General features: G+C 43.9%; 2 protein-coding genes across 6 annotated transcripts; both read left to right on the top strand.

Moving 5' to 3' along the window:
- Nucleotides 1–1740: 1740 nt before the first annotated feature.
- Nucleotides 1741–5489, top strand: LOC106595631 (uncharacterized). Of its 5 annotated transcripts, XM_045693516.1 has the most exons (11): nucleotides 1743–1835; nucleotides 1979–2040; nucleotides 2118–2192; nucleotides 2325–2363; nucleotides 2475–2549; nucleotides 2858–2959; nucleotides 3050–3184; nucleotides 3379–3666; nucleotides 3823–3965; nucleotides 4681–4728; nucleotides 4975–4993. In XM_045693516.1, the coding sequence occupies exons 2-10, from the start codon at nucleotides 1987–1989 to the stop codon at nucleotides 4724–4726; spliced, it is 957 nt and encodes a 318-aa protein (XP_045549472.1). In that variant the 5' UTR covers nucleotides 1743–1835; nucleotides 1979–1986; the 3' UTR covers nucleotides 4727–4728; nucleotides 4975–4993. The 5 variants fall into 5 exon arrangements, with proteins under 5 accessions (XP_045549474.1, XP_045549469.1, XP_045549471.1 ...); XM_045693513.1 differs by lacking the exon at nucleotides 3823–3965 and having other exon boundaries at nucleotides 1742–1835; nucleotides 4975–5489; XM_045693515.1 differs by lacking the exon at nucleotides 4681–4728 and having other exon boundaries at nucleotides 1742–1835; nucleotides 4975–5489.
- A 905-nt stretch (nucleotides 5490–6394) lies between these two features.
- On the top strand, nucleotides 6395–14786 carry LOC106584501 (Meckel syndrome type 1 protein). Its single transcript, XM_045693523.1, has 7 exons — nucleotides 6395–6441; nucleotides 6617–6751; nucleotides 7150–7247; nucleotides 7407–7535; nucleotides 7664–7767; nucleotides 13850–13968; nucleotides 14118–14786. The coding sequence occupies exons 2-7, from the start codon at nucleotides 6668–6670 to the stop codon at nucleotides 14334–14336; spliced, it is 753 nt and encodes a 250-aa protein (XP_045549479.1). The 5' UTR covers nucleotides 6395–6441; nucleotides 6617–6667; the 3' UTR covers nucleotides 14337–14786.
- Nucleotides 14787–17510: the final 2724 nt, after the last annotated feature.

Raw genomic sequence — 17510 nt, 5'->3', positions numbered from 1 at the left:
TGACGGCCTACCCTGGCCAAACCCGGACAGCGCCGGGCCGATTGTGCACCGTCCTATGGGATTCCCAATCACGTCCGGATGTGATACAGCCTGGATTCGAACCAGGGACTGTAGACAAAGATGCAGTGCCTTAGACCACAGCGCCACACATAAACATATTACAACTTAACTACACTACTAAGCACACTTAAAGGTGTGACATACTGCAGTGTATCATGGTTATTGTCAACCACAATAAGGTTGGAAAAGGATAGAGATCCCCCTGCGATGATGGGGATGCAGAGGAAGACAGTGTGTGGGACCAAAAGTGTTGCGATGACCAGAAACAGCCAGGGCTAACATGGGTACACTGACCCCAAAAAGAAAGCCCTCAACCATAACCACTGTAGCCATACCCATAAGGGAGAGAGATACAGGAACTAACCCCTCCACTTGATTCTGGGCAGATGCACCAAACAGTACCAGCCCCAGGAGGGTGTACAACACCCCTGTGCTGATAGAGAGCAGCTGAAACATGAGGAGGAACCAAACAGTGCCCACAATCTTCTCAGTCCCACCAGAGGAGCATCAGAACCCCAATGCTGAAGAGTAGCTGGGTCACTGTCTTGTGGTGGAAGGAGTATGTGATGAGCTTGTGTACCGTAAAGGAAGAGGAGAGGATTAAAACTGAAATTAACGGGTTGACAGACATCAGCGGCATTGATGTGTTGTGCTCTAGCTTGCTGCTGTAGCCTACTGGCACCATATGTTACGTCATTAATGATAGCTACAAGTTGTAGCAAGCTAGATAACGTTACAACATTCCCATACAAAGTAGCTAGCTAGCTACCGAGCATATGATTCTTAAATCACCCAGTCCCTCCTTGCTAACGTACCATGCCCATTGGCAAAAACTGTAGTTCCAAGACTTTAGACATCCTCTGATGAACCGGAATATGCAGTGACAGTAAACAAAACAAATGATACTATAATGACAGCAACAATGCCACTTTTTAGCCTGAACTCAGTAGTAAAACTCTTGAACCTCTGAACCACATCTTTCAAAACTATTCGGGTGATCATGTTGATGCTCAGTGCATACTTGTCAAACTACTAGAGGATATTCAAGCACAATACAACATGTCAGTTACGACACTTTTCCTCCAATATTGCACAACACTTTAGCCAAGACTTGAGTAGCTAGCTTGCTAAACCAAAACAAATGTACTGGACTTCCGCATTTGGATTAATCACTTTCACAACCACAAAGTTACTGTTGCGGAGATCATGAAGTGCGCTAAGGCAGTGCTGCATTTAAAGACACTTCCACCTGCTGGCTTGTGCCTGAAATGTGATGACCAAAGAGTCCTCAACAGCTCATTTGAGTTAGATAGAAAGCTAGATAGATATATTTGATTTGACAGTTTAATAAAATAAAACCGTTTAATTAAATAAAACGTGTCAGGCCAGGGACAACACAATAAAGTAAACGGCTTCCGTTGTGTTCCCTTAATGTTACTCAAAGTAAAACAATAATACAAAAATATTTGGCAAGGAATGGTTTTTTCCTGTTGATATCATGTTGGCCTATCTATGTAAAACGTCCAACCAACCATCGATACAACCATTACTCAGTCATTAGGATATAATAAGCACATCACGTTCGTTATTGAGCTACAACCAGTGAGAAGATGCGACCACCAGTCCGGCTCCAAACAAGCCTTTTTCTTGTGACGTATTATGCGCGGTCATAAAGCTGTGATATAAAATGACGTAGCCATGCATTAATTCACTACATAAACTGTGTTCAGATTTGATTTAATCTACAATCGTTTTCTTCACTCAGGTTGTTGCAGGTATTCTTTGACCTTTTGGGGCACCTCCTTCCCAACATATATATATATATATATAGGGAATAGGGTGCCATTTGGAATGCCATCTTTGTGTGTGAGTCAGGATGTGTTTTGTGTCAATCAATTGATGGAAATGTTTCCCTCAGAAAGAAAGATGGACCGTAATGATGAGAGAATCAAAAGAGCTTTAAGACGCCGCCCTTATGTGGTAAATATCAAATATTTGTTTGTTTTGTCCTGTTTTTGTTATATTATCACATTCTAAATTGAGTGTTGTGTTGACAGTTGAAACCAGTGAGGGTGAACACCCCTGATTCCGTGTTGTGGCCAACCGGCAAGGTGCACAGAAGGCCAAAGCCTGTAAGTCATATCCGACCTGAAACAATAACACATACACATTAGTTATGCATTCTGTATGTACAAACTGCAGTTATCAGAATGAAAGCAAATGCAGAAATCCCTATCTAACCACATTGAATGCTGTCTTGACAGTCTACTTCAGTGCAGACCCCTCAGATCCACAAAAGGCCTGTAAGTCACATTCAAATTCAACCACATAACAGTACTTATATTATTTATTGATACACAATTCAAGGCCAAAATGAGCAAAGCAGTGTTGAATTCATTCTTTACTGTTAACAGCCAATCATTGTGAGCTATGGGCAGGACCAAACATCTGGGGATGGATGGAGCATCAATCCAGAGCCTCTCAGCCAGGTCATCTCTGCTGTTCCCATAGAGACACAACAGATAGATCAATCTGTTGATTCATATGGCCATTTTGGGTGGCTTGGTTGAATTGACAATCATCCATTCGAGATGCTAAAGAATCCTATACTATGGAAGGTCTTTAGACCCACCCCTAATGTTATGGGAGTTGCATTTATTGCATTTTCAGTTACCCATGTATTACTCACTACTTGTACAACCATGTTGGATTGCCTACATATTCTACATTTCCTTGAGGGTCAATGCCAGTGTATTCTATGGCTGCCATGAGTACATGCCTTTCTCTGTCTCCTCAGTCTGGAAGGGTGACTCGGCTGATAGAGAGAAAATATGATGTGATCTCATCTTCCAGTTCTGATGACTTTTCCATCTACTCCTTCACTGACTGTGAATCGGAGGTAAAAGAGTTGTACCCTACCGTCCATGTCTTTGTTGAGTGACATCACTGTGAGGAGGATGGTCTCTGACTAGTTGACTCTGATACACAGTGTGATGATGAGGATCATGAAAGGAGGACACCACCGCTGAAAGTTGAGGATGGAAAAGTGACCAAGCTTGACGTGAGGGTTATGGACGAGGATGATGATCTGTCTCTCCACTCCTTCGATGAGTCAGACTTCCTGGTAAGTTCTGCATATTAAAAAAAATTATATATATATATATATACATACATGGGGGATTGGAAATGATGCAGACAATTACTTATTGCGTGTAGTCATGTATCTGCAATATGTATAGAGTAGTTATAAAGTATTTCTACAGATTGTGTTGAACATAGCACTTTCCTGATATGTTACTTTACTTTCTGGTCCTACAGAGCCCAGGGAAGGACTCAAGTCCTGTATCTGTCAAGAATGGTCTCTCTCCTCTTGTGACCTCAGCACACCGGAACCTGGCTGAAGCCCTACGGGCCCTGCCCTCTGCTGTAGGCTCTCCCTACCCAGTAAACGTCCCAAGGCCTCTGACTCCTCTCAGCCCTGTCATTATCGCTCCGCCCCGAACAGAGAACTTCCCATACCGCCACAGCCCTCGCCTGGCTCCCATCACCAGCCTGAGCGAGTCCGGCAGGAAGCTGCTCCAGGAAATTGCTGGAGTGGCCCCACAGGTGAGAGGAAATACAAGAAGGGAATATTGGCCGTAAGTCCTTGTATAGTATAGCATAAGACCTTCTATAGTATAGCATAGCTCTAGGTATCATAGCTCAAGAGAAGAGAAAACCCATAAGCTTACATTACTTTATCTCCTTGTCCAAAATATTCAGGAAGGGAAGGTCAATAAGAAAAACAAGGGCAAGGCCAAAAAAGTAGTGAAGCAAGAGAAGGCCAGTAAGATGCAACAGATGGGAAATGTTGGAGAAAGTAAGGAGGAGGACAAGAAAGAGGAAAAGAAGAGTCTGGGGAAGAGGTGAGGAAATAGAGGAGGGAGAAGTGGAACATAACCAGGGAATACTAGACTAGAGAATTAGAGAAATAGAATGAGGTAGCAGAGAAAGAGCAGCTATCTGATGTGTAAGTGCAAACTTATGCAATAAGGCACGAGGAGGTGTGGTATATGGCCAATATATCATGGCTAAGGGCTGTTCTTATGCACAACGCAACACGGAGTACCTGGATACAGCCCTTAGCCGTGGTATATTGGCCATATACCACAAACCCCCGAGGTGCCTTATTGCTATTATTAGCTGGTTACCAACGTAATTAGAGCAGTAAAAATACATGTTTTTGTCACACCCGTGGTATATGGTCTGTTATAAACTGGGTGGTTCAAGCCCTGAATGCTGATTGGCTGACAGCCGTGGTGTATCAGACCGTATACCACAGGTATGACAAAGCATTTATTTTTATTGCTCTAATTACGTTGGTAACCCGTTCATAATAGCAAAAAGAAACCTTGGGGGTTTGTGGTATATGGCCATTATACCACGGCTAAGGGCTGTATCCAGGCACTCCGTGTCGTGTTGTGCCTAAGAACAGCCCTTAGGTGTGGTATATTGACCATATACCACACCCCCTCGTGCCTTATTGCTTAAATATACCACGGCTGTCAGCCAATCAGCATTCAGGGATCGAACCACCCAGTTTATAATACTATTTATTCTCCTGTGGTTTTTGATTGACAGGTTTCTTCAGTGGCTGCTGCCCAAACTGAGATGTTCAAAGAAATAATGGCCAACTATTACTTCTACACACACACACACACACACACACACACACACACACACACACACACACACATTTTGAGTATTGGTTATTCTTACAACACACACAAACGTAATTTCAGAGACAGGAATTATGATTAGCAAAATACATATATTGGTCTCATTCTTATATTTTGAGACATGCAGCATTATAAAAAAAAAAACGATATTGGTCTCCATACAGCCTATGATAATGAGTTGGATTTACATGCTTAGGCTTGGAAATATATCCAGGAGAAGCAGGGTCAACACCTCTACACATGTCATAAGTGCCATGACATCTTTAGTAACCACAGAGAGATAAGACCTCTGTCTCCACAGTCTCATCCAAAGGACAGCACCAACCTTAGGGCAGTGTCACTGGTATCCTTGGGCCAAAGTGAAGAGGTGAGGGCCCCTTACTGGTCTCCTTGCAATATCTGGTCTCCCACACAGAGATGGAAATCTACACCTGTTTAGACCCTGGAGGATATGGCTTCAGATGAAAGACAGCAGAGAGATGCAGAACGTAGAAGCTTCAAACACTGTGATATGCAAATTCAGGACCATTGTACACTGAAGTGGAGCATGCATCTGGTCTGAAGCATGTCAAAAGAGTGCAAATGAACTGGGACTGGAGGACTGCATCATATTTAAACTAAATTAGCATGTATCTGATTTAGCTACACTGATCTGTACTTGAATTGTGCTGTTTGAAATGTGTATTTCCAATAAAGCTTTTTAAATTGCAATTATTTGTGTCAGACAGATTTTTGTCTTAATTAATTACATCAGGGGTTCTTAAACATTTTACAGCAATGGAATATTATTGTACTGATATTACCTTACCTGTTAACAGTGGGGGGGTTTATTCTGCTGCTCTGGACTGGATCCCACGGTAGGTGGCGGTAGTGAACCAATAAATAGTTGGATTGCTCGCCAGAAACCCAACCAGGCAGGCCGACTGTTGTTACCATGCAACGAGCAGACGCTTGTGAAAAGTACTAGCTACAAAATTGTCTCAATTGCTTGCTGCGCGCGTGTGTGTGTGTATGTTGCTAATCTAGCTAGTTAGCAAGCCATCAATAAAGTTCCTAACGTTACAACTTGGTAGACGGCTGGAGCACCGACACCGGAGAGTCTGCCTGTCGTTCCCGAGATGCTGTCAAAAACCTTACAATTAAGTAAGTTGCAGTTGGCCTTTGTGGGGCTTTTATTCCTTGCATTGCCATAAAAGCAAGACACTGTCTTTAGCTAACGTTAGCTCTCAAAGCAGATGATGATAAACACCCAGTATATTGCTTGACCTGATCCCTGAGTTTGCCATGAAAACATGGCATTTAGCTAGCTAGAATCCTGTTTACCTTGTTTATATTTACAATGGTGTTTACAGGATCCATATTCAGAGATTCACCTCCACAGCAGCCCTCTCCCAACACCTTCAGCAGCAGGTTTTGACTCAACAGGAGAGGAGAGGCATTGAGCTGGACACCCTCATCTCACCGGCTCAATCAGGTATTAACACTGTTTTGAAACAGAAAGATGTTAGATGTTTTGAAACAGAAAGATGTTAGATGCTTCTTAGTTGAGTAGATGTTATTTTCGTGGTGGCTAGATATGGACCAGAACATCTTGGTTTTGTTTTCAGCTGGAGATGATGAGGAGGAGTTGGTGGTAGGCTGGCAGGAGAAGCTGTTCAGTCAGGTAGGTCCTCTACCAGTGTCCTTATAACAAATAAGACTTTACTGTTTAGGATAGTTTGATTTTGCATAGTAAGTGTGTTTGTGTGTGTGGTGTGGTGTGTGTGTGTGTGTGTGTGTGTGTGTGTGTGTGTGTGTGTGTGTGTGTGTGTGTGTAATATGAAGTGGTTTTGTTCCAGAGTGAGTCAGTATACCAGACTCCACTGGAGAGACAGTACCACACAGAGATCATGGCTCTGGAGCGGACCAGGGGCAGACGGAACCGCAGGATTTTCACCTACACCGATTCTGACTGCTACACCAATTGGGAAGGGGTGGGTTTCTACTGAATCTGTAACGGTTCCATAACCACAGACGCTGGGAAGTACAGGGTGAGGATTTATTAATAAATAGACATGAAACTAAAGAAGAACAGAGTCTGGACAAGAGAAACAAAACAACATCAATGTAGACAAGGGAATGAAACTGAGGAAGTGACAGATATAGGGGAGGCAATCAATGACGTGATCCAGGTGAGTCTGATGAAGCGCTGGTGCGCGTAACGATGGTGACAGGTGTGCGTAATGATGAGCAGCCTGGCGACCTCGTGCTCCAGAGAGGGGGAGCGGGAGCAGACGTGACAATTTCATTATTCAAAACAAAGAATTTACCTATTTTCTGTCCCAAAGAAACGTTAGTGTTTTAAAGCAGATTTTTTTTATACTCATTACAGGATTCCCAGAGTATGGTGACGCAGGTCAAGTCCAACCCTACCTTCCTGGCACATAGGATGGCCAATGTCAGACACAGACGACAGGACAGACAGCCAGTGTAGGTCCCTGTTACTCACCAAAGTGAATTATTATTAAAGTGAATGTAATTGAAGCAACATTGATGTGTGATGTGCTGCTTTGAAGACAAACAGTGTACCGGTATGTTCATATTACCCTTGTATGCAAAATGTGGTTGTGGTATTCTGTTGGTCTGCAGTGACAGCACCTTCCCCAAGTCCAGGCTGATTACCTGGGAGCCCTCGGAGGACTTTGTGAAGACCAGCCACGTGGTCAACACACCTGTACAGACCATGCGCATCATGGGTGACCTGGGACCACCGGGCAAGTGAGTAGCACAAGGGGAAAAACCACTATGTAGCCTATGCACTTATTACACTGCTTTGTATGTAATAACTTTGAAGTAGATTCCAATTCAGGAATTGAAAAGTGGCATTGTATTCTTGTATTCCTCAGACTTGGCCAAAAGGAGAAGGAATGCTTGTTGTGCACGATAAGAGCAGATGGAAATGGAGTGATTACCATCAAACCAGACTTCAACAGTTGTTTCATCAGCAAAGGTAATGTTAAATCTGATTTTATTTGTCACAGAATACAACAAGTGTAAGGACCTTATAGTGAAATGCTTATTTCCGAGCCCTTATCCAACAATGCAGTTTAAGAAAAAAAATTGGTATTTTGGACCTAGACTTGACGCTCTGGTATCGCTTGCCGTGCGGTAGCAGAGAGAACATTCTATGACTAGGGTGGCTTGAGTCTTTGACAATTTTAGGGCCTTATTCTGACAACGCCTGGTATAGAGGTCCTGGATGGCAGGAAGCTTGGCCCCGCTGATGTACTGGCACATACTCACTACCCTCTGTAGTGCCTTGCAGTCAAAGTCTGAGCAGATGCCATACCAGGCAGTGATTTAACCAGTCAGGGTGCTCTCGATGGTGCAGCTGTAGAATTTTTTGAGGATCTGAGAACCCATGAGAAATCTTTTCAGTCTCTTGTGGGGGAATAGGCTTTGTCGTGCCCCCTTCATGACTGTCTTGGTGTGTTTGGACCATTGATATTTTGGTGATGTGGACACCAAGGAACTTGAAGCTCTGAACCTGCTCCACTACAGCCCCGTCGATAAGAATGGGGGCGTGCTCAGTCCTCCTTGTCCTGTAGTCCACAATCATCTCCTTTGTCTTGATCACATTGAGGAAGAGGTTGTTGTCCTTGCACCACATTGTCAGGACTCTGACCTCCTCCTTATAGGCTGTCTCGTTGTTGTCGGTGAATCAGGCCTACCACTGTTGTCATCGGCAAACTTAATGATGGTGTTGGAGTCGTGCCTGGTCGTGCAGTCATGAGTGAACAGGGAGTACAGGAGGGGACTGAGCATGCATCCTAGAAGTGCCCCCGTGTTGAGGATCAGTGTGGCGGATATGTTGTTTCCTACCCTTACCACCTGGGGGCGGCCCGTCAGGAAGTCCAGGATCCAGTTGCAGAGGGCGGTGTTTAGTCCCAGGGTCCTTAGCTTAGTGATGAGCTTTGAGGGCACTATGGTGTTAAATGCTGAGATGTAGTCAATGAATAGCATTCTCACATAGGTGCTCCTTTTGTCCATGTGTGAAAGGGCAGTGTGGAGTGCAATAGAGATTGCCACATCTGTTGGGGCGGTATGCAAATTGGAGTGGGTCTAGGGTTTCTGGGATAATGGTGGTGATGTGAGCCATGGCCAGCCTTTCAAAGCACTTCATGGCTACAGATGTGAGTGCTACGGGTCGGTTGTTATTTAGGCAGGTTACTTTAGTGTTCTTAGGCACAGGGACTATGGTGGTCTGCTTGAAACATGTTGGTATTACAGACTCTGACAAGGAGAGGTTGAAAATGTCAGTGAAGACACTTGCCAGTTGGTCAGAGCATGCTCGGAGTACACGGCCTGGTAATCTATCTGGCCCTGCGGCCTTATGAATGTTGACCTGTTTAAAGGTCTGACATCGGCTGCGGAGAGCATGATCACACAGTCGTCCGGAACAGCTGATGCTCTCATGCATGTTTCAGTGTTACTTGCCTTGAAGCGAGCATAGATGTTATTTAGCTCGTTTGGTAGGCTCGTGTCACTGGGCTGCTCTCGGCTGTGATTCCCTTTGTAGTCTGTAATAGTTGGCAAGCCCTGACACATCCGACGAGCGTCGGAGCCGGTGTAGTACGATTCGATCTTAGTTCTGTATTGACACTTTGCCTGTTTGACGGTTCGTCGGAGGGCATAGCGGGATTTCTTATAAGCTTCCGGGTTAGTCCCGCTCCTTGAAAGCGGAAGCTCTACCCTTTAGCTCTGTGCGGATGTTGCCTGTAATCCATGGCTTCTGGTATGGGTATGTACGTATAGTCACTGTGGGGACGACGTCATCGATGCACGTATTGATGAAGGCAGTGATTGATGTGGTGTACTCCTCAATGCCATCGGAAGAATCCCAGGAACATATTCCAGTCTGTGCAAGCAAAACAGTCCTGTAGTTTAGCATCTGCTTTATCTGACCAGTTTTTTATAGACTGAGTCACTGATGCTTCCTGCTTAAAAAAAATGTTTGTAAGCAGGAATCAGGAGGACAGAATTATGGTCAGAATTGCCAAATAGCGAGGGAGAGCTTTGTACGCGTCTCTGTGTGTGGAGTAAAGGTGGTCTAGAGTTAGTTTTTTCCCCCCCTCTGGTTGCACATTTAACATGCTGGTTGAAATTAGGTCAAACTGATTTAAGTTTCCCTCCATTAATGTCCCTGGCCACTAGGAGAGCCGCCTCTGGATGAGCGTTTTCCTGTTTGCTTCATGGCGGAAAACAGCTCATTGAGTGCGGTCTTCGTGTCAGCATCGGTTTGTGGTGGTAAATAGACAGCTAAGAGGAATATAGATGAAATCTCTCAAGGTAAATAGTGTGGTCTACAGCTTATCATGAGATACTCCAGCTCAGGCGAGCAAAACCTTGAGACTTCCTTAGATATCGTGCACCAGCTGTTGTTTACAAATCATAGACTGCCACCCCTTGTCTTACCAGAGGCGGCTGTTCTATCCTGCCGATAGTGTATAACCCGCCAGCTGTATGTTATTAATGACGTCGTTCAGCCACGACTCTGTGAAACATAAGATATTACAGTTTTTAAGGTCCCGTTGGTAGGATATACGTGATTTTAGTTTGTCCCATTTATTTTCCAGCTATTGTATGTTGGCTAACAGTACGGATGGCAAAGGCAGATTAGCCACTCGTTGCCTGATCCTCACATGGCACCCCGATCTCCTTCTGCGAATCTACGTCTTTTTTTCCTACGAATGACAGGGATGAGGGCCTGTTCAGGTGTCTGGAGTAAATCCCTCTCGTCTGACTCATTAAAGACAAATTCTTCGTCCAATTCAAGGTGGGTAATCGCTGTTCTGATGTCCAGAAGCTCTTTTCGGTCATAAGAGACGGTAGCAGCAACATTATGTACAAAATAAGTATCAAACAATGTGAAAAAACAAACAAAATAGCACGGTTGGTTAAGAGCAAATAAAACGGCAGCCATCCTCTCCGGCGCCAGTACAATTTATTAGTCCAAATTACGGGGAACAAAGGGAATTTGTTTTTCTGAAGGGTTTGGTCACAGATCTGCCAGTTCAGATCAAATCCCATGTATTGTTGCCTGACTCAGGACTCAAACCAGTGACCATTAAGTTACTGGACTAATTCTCTATCTTCCACCTTCTAACACTTTTTTTTATTTCACCTTTATTTAACCAAGTAGGCTAGTTGAGAACAAGTTCTCATTTACAACTGCGACCTGGCATGGGCTTCCTAGGCAAAGTTCCCTTTACACTATCCCATGTGCGTGTCTCATGATCTGGTAATGAGGTAGTCCTGCCTGCAAGTTTAAAATCAGTGTCACCCTCAGCTCAAGAGGGCATTACATCTTGGTCTAATGGTCAAGACACTGTTTTTTCCCATGGGGGGCCCGGGTACAGATCCTGCCCATGAAATGTGCACACCTCTCCCAAAGCACAATTCCACTGCTTCCACCAATGTAGTGTTTTTTTTGTTGCAAACAGCAATGGTGTAATGCCCCTTTTGATTAAAAACCGGGTCTCTCTGACCGTAGGCAAACAAATATATTTTAGTGAATTCAGGCGGTCGCCCCAAACAGGTTTTGAACATGGGTCCATCAACTGTCAAGCCAACACCTTAAGTGCTACGCCAAGATGTCCAAACCTCAAGATGAGTTTGCTCGGTGTTGGATTAAGGTTGCTACATTACCTCCTTCCTTTGGGAGAGCATGCCCCCACACTTCTTTATAGCAAGTCTCTCACGTGTACACACATCTTAGATGGCTTCACAGTCACTATCCCACTTCTGATACCAATGTAACAAATTTGGGGGTAGCTCCAACTGGGACTCAGACTCCGGTCCAGCGACTAGCAAGCCAACACCTTATCCATTACACCAGGAGATCAGAAGGTGGTAAGTGTTGGGTTAAGGTTGCTACAATATATACTTATATAGGGCAATGTGTGATCTGGGTGAGGCAGCATTGCCACTAGAGCTCCCGACACAGCCTAACACAATCTTTACCTTCTTAACCTTAACTAACCTAAAGTCAAATAGATTTAGACAAACCACCATGTGAGCAGCAAGTTTAGGGTTCATGGAGTGAAGTGGGTGATGGGTAGGACCACCAGTATGAACTATATGTCTATGAATGCATTACAAACACAGATGGATTCTCTTTATCAACACCATCTTTTCTGTGAAACTAGATTTCAGCAATCAATCAACAAGACTAATGAAATGGAGCAAATTAAGACATTAGAACTGCTAAAGGTAATATATTACATTCTGAAACCAATTTCTTACTGGTAGATTTTGTACATGACCTGTCATTCCTGAGAGCGACGCTCTCTCTCCTCCCCCCCTTCCCCCCATCTCTCTTTGCATGTTCTGGGGCGAAGCTTCCCCTAGATACAGATCTAGGATCAGCTTCCCCTCCCCAAACCTAACAAGGACCATTAGCGGGGGGAATTCCAACCTGATCCAAAGCCAGGGTCTATTTGGGGAACTTGTCCCATCCCCCAGAACTCTACATGTGGATGCGGCTTTCTCCAGCTCACCATGCTCACAAAGCAAACAGCAGTGTATTTCAGCTGTAAGTATTTTGAAGTTACTAGCGATATTATTTTAAATGAATTTACCTAGCTTTGTTATTATTCAACAATAACTAGGCCAATGTAGCTGTAGCGACCTACATTTCGTCGATGATGTTAGCTAGCTAGCAGCTAGCTAGCGAGCCATTTTTCCTGGCTATACTGATAGGTTAATTAGCCAGCTAGCTGCTAAATGTTGCTGGAGTATACATTAATACATTTCGGAATGGATTATTATTGCATTGCTTATCTTTGCTATGATGTCTTAATGTTCTCATATGAAATAATTTTGTGTTGTGCATAATGTTAAAAAACTCCATAGGAGTAATGTTAAACTAGCTACTGGTAGCTAGCTACATTCTAATGCAAATGTGGTCCTAGCTCGGTAGCTTTCCTGTGGCAGGCCGAGTTATTTGCGCAAGTCACAATGTGAGACATTTTGTTTAGCAGTGATTTTATTTTGAAATGGCAGCTAGGATTAGGCATTTGGAATATTTCACTATTGAAATATGGATATCCGGATGGTCCAAATATTATTTTTTATTTTTTTGTGAAAACATGTTTTGTTTGCCGCAGGACTGGCAGAGATAGTGCAGTGCTAGAAGGGAAGGTTTGATTGGGAGAGACAGTTGTTGCTGCCATAGGTAATCTGTCATACTATACATTATTAATGACATGTAATTTTTAAAATTGTTCTCTTCAGAACATCGATAAAAGCAGGAATCTCTCGTGCCAAGGTATGTAGCCAACCGTCAACCACCCCCTCATTTCCTGCATTTTAAAGTGGCAATCGGCAGTTGCAAAATCCATTTTTGGACCTGCAATTTAATGATATTGATTCTTGAAGAATATAACTTAGAAATGCCTCATTAGCTTAGTTCAACTGTTCTACCCCATCAGAAATCAACATATAAGCATGTTTTACTCCAATGTGGGTAAACAAAGTAAATGTAAACAAACACTATATAGCCTCAAAACATGGATCAATCCACTAATGGGAGGGAAATGTAGCCTCAAAACTAGCTATTATTGGCAGAGAGATTTCAAACTCTTTGTTATTGGTCTATTAACTTAGACCACCTGGTGATGTCACCAAGCAAGCTAAAACTCCACCAATGCAAAACCTGCTGATTTAGAATGTCTTATGTAGATTGTATTTTCAATCAGCAACTATCAGGAAGTTACACTGATAACATTTTTTCATAGTTTCATCAGCTGTTGTACAAATATGATACAAAACACCAGCTGAGTGACACCGGCTGCATCAGTGAGAATGATCCTGACAGCTAAAGCTCGAGTGACAGCTGTTCAGAACTGACTCAGCCTGGTAAATTTGTGACGGTATACACCGGCTGCTTTCGTAAAGCAACGGAACAGCCACAGTTCACCGTCAAACTTACCAGGCTGAGTGAGTTCTGAAGAAAAATGTAATGTCGTTGCTTGCTAATATGTGGATTTGTTGTTACTCTTATGTATGTTCCATCTTTTTGTGTTTTTCAGGCAAGCCTGGGAAAGAACTGAAAAAACACACTAAAGAGTCAAGACAGACACCAGAAAGAGGCCCAAGAAGACTTGGACGCAGGATCAGAGGACAGCGAGGGATGTTCAGAACTCACTCGGTAAGTTGGTGAGGGTACACTTTGAGACTGCTTACCTGACACGGAGGAAGTATTTTCTTTTTATCTCCTCTCCCTTACCTTCCCTATGCCCCTCTCCTCTATTGTGTTGGACCATCATGTGTTTTAATCTTTTCTTTGTTTGCGATTAGGTTTGGAGAATGACTTCTCAACCCAAGAGGCCCAAGAGCAGCTGTGAGAAAGCATCAGTTTGGAAGCATTTGGGAAAATGTAAAGTGGTGAAGAAGGTTCCCGGCAAAGAGGATTGCCTGTTATGGGTCAGAGCCATCTCTCAAAAACAGAACATGGAAAGACATAAAAACCTGGTGCACAACACAATGCAAACAGAAAAGGCTCTCCGCAGCCAGTAAAAGGCTAGCATGCCACAAAGCTGAAGTTCACACAGGTGAATGGGAGAGTTGTAAAAGACATAGCTCCAAAATACAGGTCATAGTTGAGCTCGTGAGCTAGTTCTGCTCTTTTTTGCATTTTTTTGGTTTTGTGGTGCAAAACTTAGTGTGTCGAGCTTAACACGTCAACCCTGTTACCAATAGATAAAAAGGCTATACATTTTTTAGCAATTTCATTTTTTGTCTGAAACTTCCAATTCAAAAGCTTCCATTCCCCTTGTCACAAGGGATTTATGCATGATTTAATATGAGTGGCACAGTGGACTTAGGCACTGCATCGCAGTTGCTAGCTGTGCCGCTATAGATCCTGGTTCGGCTGCGACCCGGAGACCCATGGGTTGGCGCACAATTGTCCCAGCGTCGTCCAGGTTAGGGGAGTGTTTGTCCGGCAGGGATGTCCTTGTCCCATTGCGCTCTAGCAACTCCTGTGGCGGGCCGGGCGCATGCATGCTGACACGGTCGCCAGGTGTACGGTGTTTCCTCCGACACATTGGTGTGGCTGGCTTCCGGGTTAAGCGGGCATTGTGTCAGGAAGCAGTGCAGCTTGGCAGGGTCGTGTTTCAGATGACCCATGGCTCTCTACCTTCGCCTCTCCCGACTCCGTAGGGGAGTTGCAGAGATGAGACAAGACTGTAACTACCAATTGGATACCACGAAAATTGGGGAGATAAAGGGGTTAAGATATATAATATATAAAATGAAACCCTGTTATACTTTATTTGGCACTTAATAGGCACTTATTGTAGTCATTTTTTAAATTTAATCTCTTGAGATGGGAAACCCTTTTTTTTATTTTCGTTTTTATTCATTTGAATATGGTCTTTATAACAGAAGGTAAAATTAGGTGAACTTTTATTTATGAATATAAACTGGCAATATTCTAGTGGCCAATCTTCGTTGCAATAGGCCCATGAAATAATATCAGCTTTTATGATGCTGGTAAAGATAGTACCTTTACAGATGGCCCCTAACTGCACAGTATAGCCTATAGGTTATACACTGAGTGTACAAAATAATAAGGACACCTTCCTAATATTTAGTTATCGCCCCACCCCCTTTTGTCCTCAGAACAGCTTCAATTTATCAGGGCATGGATTCTACAAGGTGTTGAAAGCGTTCCACAGGGATGCAGGTCCAGGTTGAAGCCACAGTTGTCAAGTTGGCTGGATGTCCTTTGGTTGGTGGAACATGAGCGTGGAAAAACCCATCAGTGTTGCAGTTCTTGACACAAACCGGTGTGCCTGGCACCTACTACCATACTCCGTTCAAAGGTACTTAAATCTTTTGTCTTGCCTGTTCACCCTCTGAATGGCACACATACACTATCCATGTCTCAATTGTCTCCAGGCTTAAAAATCATTCTTTAACCTGTCCTGTCCCCTTCATCTACAAGTGACATCAATAAGGGATCATAGCTTTCACTTGGATTCACCTGGTAAGTCTGTCATGGAAATAGCAGGTGCTGTCTATATTTTCTGCCATCTCTCCAGTGCATTTCTTGAATGCCACTTTCAACATCCAAGTCATTCAGCCAACTGTCCAGGTCTACTGCCTTAAGATCACCTTCGCTGCAGTTTCTCTTCATCTCTTGGATCAGTGCCCTCACCTCCTCGCCCATCCTCTTGAGCTCCCTAGCCACGTCTTCGTCCCTCAGTCTCTCCTTCCTCCTCCCCATCCACTTCGCAATCCATCCTCTACAGCATCCCTCATTCTTCTTCTGCCTCTCTTGGTTGATGTCCTGACCGTCATTGTGCGTCTCCAGGCCTTCCTCCAGGTTGAGTTCTATTGAGGTCAGGTTTTCTTTGATCCGCCTCAGGCTCTCCTCTTTGATGTTGGTCCACTCTGTCTGCTTGTCCAGCTGATGCCTGCAGGGCCGGACAGTGGGGACCACCTCCATCTGGCATGACACCTTCTTCAGGGCACTCACAGAGGCAGGGAGGAGGATGTTGAACTTGGCCACAATAATCTCTACAGACATAGTGTCAAAACATTGAGATGTGACACACACACACAAATTTAAAAGATGCCTACCAGTCGATGGTCCTTCAGTGGTCCTTGTGGTTCCTTTGGAGGCTCTGGACTGTCCTCAGAAGAGGCATCATTGCCATCATCAAGCTGTGTGTCAGAGAGCTAGCTGGTCATAGTCCATTCTCCACATTCACTGAGAGTTACTCAAAAATGTGTGTGGGGGGAGGAGATAGACAGATCATCCTCGTCCATATCCCTCACTTCAAGCTTTGTCACCTTTCCATCCTCAACTTTCAGTGGTGGTGTCCTCCTTTCATGATCCTCATCATCACACTGTGTATCAGAGTCAACTAGTCAGAGACCATCCTCCTCACAGTGATGTCACTCAACAAAGACATGGACGGTAGGGTACAACTCTTTTACCTCCGATTCACAGTCAGTGAAGGAGTAGATGGAAAAGTCATCAGAACTTGAGATCACATCATATTTTCTCTCTATCAGCTGAGTCACCCTTCCAGACTGAGGAGACAGAGAAAGGCATGTACTCATGGCAGCCATAGAATACACTCGCATTGACCCTCAAGGAAATGTAGAATATGTAGGCAATCCAACATGGTTGTACAAGTAGTGAGTAATACATGGGTAACTGAAAATGCAATAAATGCAACTCCCATAACATTAGGGGTGGGTCTAAAGACCTTCCATAGTATAGGATTCTTTAGCATGTCGAATGGATGATTGTCAATTCAACCAAGCCACCCAAAATGGCCATATGAATCAACAGATTGATCTATCTGTTGTGTCTCTATGGGAACAGCAGAGATGACCTGGCTGAGAGGCTCTGGATTGATGTTCCATCCATCCCTTGATGTCTGGTCCTGCCCACAGCTCACAATGATTGGCTGTAAACAGTGAAGAAGGAATTAAACACTTCTTTCCTCATTGCAGAATGCATAACTAATGTGCATGTGTTATTGATTTCAGTTCGGATATGACTTAAAGGCTTTGTTCTTCTGTGCATCTTGCTGGTTGGCCACATCACAGAATCAGGGATGCTAACCCTCACTGGATTCAACCGCCAACACATCACTCAATTTAAAAGGTGATAATATAACAAAGACAGGACAGATATGTATTGTATATTTACCACATAAGGGTGGAGTCTTT

The sequence above is a fragment of the Salmo salar genome, chromosome ssa13 (assembly GCF_905237065.1).
Source record: "Salmo salar chromosome ssa13, Ssal_v3.1, whole genome shotgun sequence".
NCBI classification, from domain to species: domain Eukaryota; kingdom Metazoa; phylum Chordata; class Actinopteri; order Salmoniformes; family Salmonidae; genus Salmo; species Salmo salar.
This window is presented reverse-complemented; position numbering and strand designations above follow the sequence as displayed.

Excerpts from the sequence above, each read along its gene's own strand:
- LOC106584501 (XM_045693523.1), top strand. The coding sequence starts at position 6,668 with ATGGCTCTGGAGCGGACCAGGGGCAGACGGAACCGCAGGATTTTCACC. Across the intron at positions 7,536-7,663 it reads GACCTGGGACCACCGGGCAA|ACTTGGCCAAAAGGAGAAGG; the intron begins GTGAGTAGCACA and ends TGTATTCCTCAG. Across the intron at positions 7,768-13,849 it reads CAGTTGTTTCATCAGCAAAG|GCAAGCCTGGGAAAGAACTG; the intron begins GTAATGTTAAAT and ends TGTGTTTTTCAG.
- LOC106595631 (XM_045693513.1), top strand. The coding sequence starts at position 1,987 with ATGGACCGTAATGATGAGAGAATCAAAAGAGCTTTAAGACGCCGCCCT. Across the intron at positions 2,193-2,324 it reads TGCACAGAAGGCCAAAGCCT|TCTACTTCAGTGCAGACCCC; the intron begins GTAAGTCATATC and ends CTGTCTTGACAG. Across the intron at positions 3,667-4,680 it reads TTGCTGGAGTGGCCCCACAG|GTTTCTTCAGTGGCTGCTGC; the intron begins GTGAGAGGAAAT and ends TTTGATTGACAG.